Below are 4,786 nucleotides of genomic sequence, written 5' to 3'. Positions count from 1 at the left end.
ACCAGGCGGGAGCTACATCACCCCCTCCTGGGCCGGCTCTGGTCTGTCCCCTGGTGTCACCTGGGCAGGCATGGTCCCCAGGGACACAGCCCCAGGCCATGGGGTTGGGGTGACAACAGTCATAGAATCACAGAAGGGTTTGGCTTGGAAAGGACCTTAAAGATCATTTAGTTCCAACCCCCCGTGGGCAAGGACACTTTCCACTAGACCAGGTTGCTCAAGGCGTCCTTCCCCCTTTGCTGCATCAGAGCCTCCCTCCATCCAGTCAAGGGCTGTTGGAAGCCAGAAGGAAACAGTGCGGGTGTGGGGTGCAGATGGGGGTTACACAGGCCCCAGAGGAGAGAAACAGCCCCACTAACAACCCAGGATGGAGTCAGAGCTGAGGATCTGCCCTGGAGGATTTACTACTGGAGTCCATGCAACTGAGAAACTCACTGTCCCGGGACACCAGCAGGGTCAGCAGGACAGAACAGTACATGGTGCTTCTCAGGGACAACAGGTAGTGTCACAAACAAGGAGGCCTGGGACAGGCATCAACCCATGGGCCAGTGATGCAAGATCAGATGCAGGGAAACAGTCAGACAAACATTTAAGGAGAGGAGCAGCCCCCAGGGGTGAGAAGTGCCACCTGACTGAAGTGCAAAAATGATCAAACCCTCTCTAAATACCCAGACACAGGGGGACACAACTCCCCAGCAAAGGCCAGAGCTCAAACCTGCCCCACACCCTGCAGGCACTGGTGTTTCACCCCTCCACAGGACACTGCTGGGCTGAGAGCAGGACACAAGCAAGGACCTTGCTGTGACAGTGCCCAGCTCCAGGGCCAATGTGGCCCAGACCTGGGGGTGTTGCTAACAGCTGAGTTACCTTTGGGAGCACATGTGGAGCTGGGTCCCTGCCCCATACAGCTGCCTGCAGCTCTGCCCCTTCCCTCGGTAGCCTGGATGCAGTGCTGAGCTGGCTGATGGGGCACAAATGTGCAAAGCCCACACGGGAGAGAGAGAGGAGTCCCTGGGCCCCTCCCAGGGCCTTTGCAGCATTGCCAAGGGAAGCAAGCATCAGGGACTGGACACAGAGGAGCATCTCCCACTGCAGTGCACACGGGAGGAACCTGCCAGCCAGCAGTGACACCTGAGAGACCTTTATTCAGAGTGTAAAAACAGTTCTTTACAAAGCAGATTGACCTAGAACCTCCCCCCAAATCACAAATACACTGTGAGTTCCCACCCCACCATAACTGCAGTTAAAGACGCAGCCTGGGCCCCAGTTTTGCACTTCCAAGTGTATAAAAAAACATCAAATTGTGAGTAAAGAAAAGCAAACACTAGAATCGGCCTTTCCCTCATCCACTAGGCGGGTCACCTGGTCACAGAAGGAGATCAGGCTGGTCAAGCATGACCTTGCTTTCCAGAACCCAGCCCAGTCACCATCCCTGGAGGTGTTCAAGAAACGTGTAGATGTTGTGCTCAGGGACACGGTTTAGTGAGCTAGGTGGTGTTGAGTTGGACTTGATGATCCTTGAGGTCTTTTCCAGCCTTAATGATTCTATGATTCTATAATTTTAATCAGTGAAACTGCCTGTCCCACCAGTGGCTTTACATCCATCTGCTGGGGAAGGGGCCAGGACCGGGTGTTTCAGAACTGTGGAGAGGGGTTGCACAGAGTAGAGGTCCAGAACAGCAAGAAGGTACAGGGCAGGGATCACCTCCTCCATCCCCAACTCCCAGCACAGGGATGGGGGAGGGGGGATATGCCAGCAGCATCCATCCAGTTTTGGGATCAGCCTCCCAGGGCTGTGGGAAAGGAGGCATCCCAGTGCTGGGAGCAGACCCTGCTTCCCAAAAAGTTACAACAGAAAAAAAAAAAAAAAAAAAAAAAAGAAAGCAGCAAACGTTGAGGTCCTGGCAAGAGGTGTCCGAGGTAAAAGCCATCCGGTGAGAGAAGTCCCAGCGAGTACCTGGAGGAAGAGCCAGACTGAGACGAGCAGCGCCCTGCAGCAGTGCAGCTTCCGCCCACACTTGTCACACCAGCGTGACAGCCACCCAGACCCTTCCACGGAGGTTGCCCGACCCCTCACCTTGCCTGGAGATAAGTTACTGCTCCCTCCTCTACTTCTTAGCTGGCTTGATAGGAGGAAGCTCCTCATCCTCCTCCTCAGACAAATCATCGTCCTCCTCAAAGGAAGCATCTTCCCTGTGCACTGCAACACAAGTAACTGTTACCAATGCATGTCTTTGGCAAATGCAGCTGGTCTCCAAGATACCCCAAGGGCAGAGCAGCTCAGGGAGCGCTGGAACAGTTTTAACAGCAGCTTGTGGCCAATAAGCTGCATCCCAGCCTAGAGGGAGGTCTCAGAGAGGAATGGCAACAGCCAGCCATAGGAAGAGGGGACAGTGTGCATCACCCAGACCCCTCTTCCCATGCAAGGTGTACGGCAGGGAAGGAATCCCCACACAGAGACAGCCCCTAGGGAGCCATCACAAAGGAAGGACTGAGCACACACATGGGCAGCACGAAGTGCATCTCCTGGGTGCTCCCTGGCTGGGGTTTGCGCTGGAAGGAGCCCCTCGATGCCCCTCGCTCCTCCCAAACTTTCTCCCCCAATGAGTCCTTACCAATCCTGTGCCAGCCAGCGAGGTGTACCGGGCCAGAGCCCGCTGCCAGGCGGAAGGTCACTGGAGGCTGAAGCTTGAAGTTGTCCAGACTCAGCTGCAAAGAGGGAGATGGAGCTGAGTTAGGGGCAGAGGCAAAACCAGAATGTTCCAGAGTCTCCAGCATGGCACATGTCCCAGTTAAACACTTCTGAGGGCATCTGCAGCCAGGCCAAGGCTACCCAGGGCATTTCCCTCCAAGCTGCAGACCAGCTCAGTCAGGATTCCAGGGAAAATGTCCACAAACGTCCAGAGATGTCCAATTCCCTGCAGCCATCCCTACCCGAGTCTTTGAAACAAGCTCTTACCAGGGGCTGGCATGACAACTTCAGATTTGCCACAGGCACAGCAATCTCCTGGCTCTTGTGGTTTCGCCCGATGACCTCCACCACGTTGCACTCATCCTTGGCGCCGTCTGTGAGGCAGACCTGGGTGGGAGCAGAGATGGTGAACTACTGCTCTGCCAGGGGACACAGCAGGGACAGACGGGCCTCTCCACGGGACAAGCGACCCACAGCAATGCTACCAGCCCAGCTGCCATGCAAGGTGTGAGAATGCTGCTCCACAAAACAGGGAGAATACAGAGCCCCCCTCCCCGCAGCCATCACCCCCCGACTGGGTCCAGAGGTGTCCCATGCTGTTCCAGCAACCACCTCAAGAGATGACACCTGGGCTGCTTTTTCTGCTGATCTGACCTGTGCTGGCAGGTCCTGTGCTCCCAGGACAGAAAGCGACCCCCAGGAAGAGCCAGGAATTAAGCCCTGCATCTAGCTGGACCTGGAGAGCAACAAGGGAGAGACCCAGCTGGTGAGGGGGGACTACGTCCTAGCAGAAGGCTCCATCAAGGTCAAATAAAAGGAAAAATACTTCACCCCATATCTGGAGTACTTCTCTGTTGAGCTGCTTGCTGATGCCGCTAGCTTTGATCAAGCACCTCCATAGATGTGACAGTCCCGTGCCCCACCCTGAGAGCAGCCAGTGCTGAAACCTCAGCCAAGGGAGTCCCCAGCCCAGCCCGGACAGGGAAGGGGGAATGAGCCTGGGAAGGGGAGTGAGGCTGTGTGCCAGCCTGGGAAGGGAAGTGAGGCTGTGTGCCAGCATGGGAGAGGATGAGCACAGTCAATTCTCATTTCTCTTACCGCAGACAGGGCCAAAATGTGGTCAGAGTCATCTTCCTCATCCACCTGAAATGTGTAGGATTTGGTACTGGCAGTCAGCTCGCAGCCTGGAAAGAGGAGATCAGAAAAGCTGCAGCAGCCGTCATGCAGCCCCAGGTGCCACAGGCAAAGGGTTCCCAGGGCGAGCCCCGGGCAGGCATGCACACAGCATCCCCAAAACACTTTATTTTCTCATGTTCAGGAGCAGCCTCAGGCCGGGGCACACTGGGCTCCAGGATAAAGTATCCCAAAGAACTATGCACCTGGATCAGGGACAAAATCTGGTGTCCCCAAACCAGGCTGCCATGAGGCAGTGCCCAGGGGCACCCAAGGCTGCTGAGAACAGGCAGGGAAAGGCTGGACCCCCCCAGAGAGCAGCACAGCCAGGAAACGCTGCTCTGGACAATGGGAGAGGGAGGAGGCAGAAAGGCAGCTCTGCTCTCCCCAGCATCAGCAAAATGTTTGCTCTGGCAAGAGTCTGGAGCCAGAGACAAAGCCATGGAGTGTGAGACCTGGGTGACAAGGAACAGCCCGTGGACAGGATGCTGGGCTGGGCTGCAGGGAGCTGGAGTTCCTCAAGACAGATTTTGTTACATACATCTCCAAACAGCTACAAAAACAAGGGAGATGCAAAATGATGTCCTGGGCTCTTAGGATCAGGATTCAGCCAGCCACGGGGAGGAAGGCAAGGCAGAGCGCCCTGGGTGTGTTTGCTTATTGCAGGATGATTCACCCGGGTGAAGCGGACAGGAAAAAGACAGACCTGAGCCCTGCATACCAGGCCCGGCTTTTGCAACGGAGAGAGAGGAGGTAGCCTCAGCAAACAGCCCAGGGCAGGACCGTGGTTATGTATCCGGCTCACAGGGACTGACATCCAGGTGCAGAACAGCCCTGGGGGACTGCTGCTCCGCTTCCCTTGTCGATACGAATGTCTGAGACGTTCCCGCCCGCTCGCACACGCGGTTACAGCAGCGCCGG

At 56.1% G+C, this 4,786-nt stretch overlaps 1 protein-coding gene across 1 annotated transcript; it reads right to left on the bottom strand.

Moving 5' to 3' along the window:
* Positions 1–2,108: 2,108 nt before the first annotated feature.
* On the bottom strand, positions 2,109–3,876 carry NPM3 (nucleophosmin/nucleoplasmin 3; the record flags this gene model as incomplete). Its single annotated transcript, XM_010077337.1, has 4 exons — positions 2,109–2,200; positions 2,616–2,709; positions 2,960–3,079; positions 3,791–3,876. Coding segments are annotated over 4 exons (392 nt in total), but the record flags the coding sequence as incomplete, so codon positions are not given.
* Between the last annotated feature and the right edge of the window lie 910 nt (positions 3,877–4,786).

Source organism: Pterocles gutturalis, unplaced genomic scaffold (genome assembly GCF_000699245.1).
Source record: "Pterocles gutturalis isolate BGI_N339 unplaced genomic scaffold, ASM69924v1 scaffold37208, whole genome shotgun sequence".
Lineage (NCBI taxonomy): Eukaryota > Metazoa > Chordata > Aves > Pterocliformes > Pteroclidae > Pterocles > Pterocles gutturalis.
Note: the sequence above shows the minus strand (reverse complement) of the source record. Positions and strands in the feature narration are given on the sequence as shown.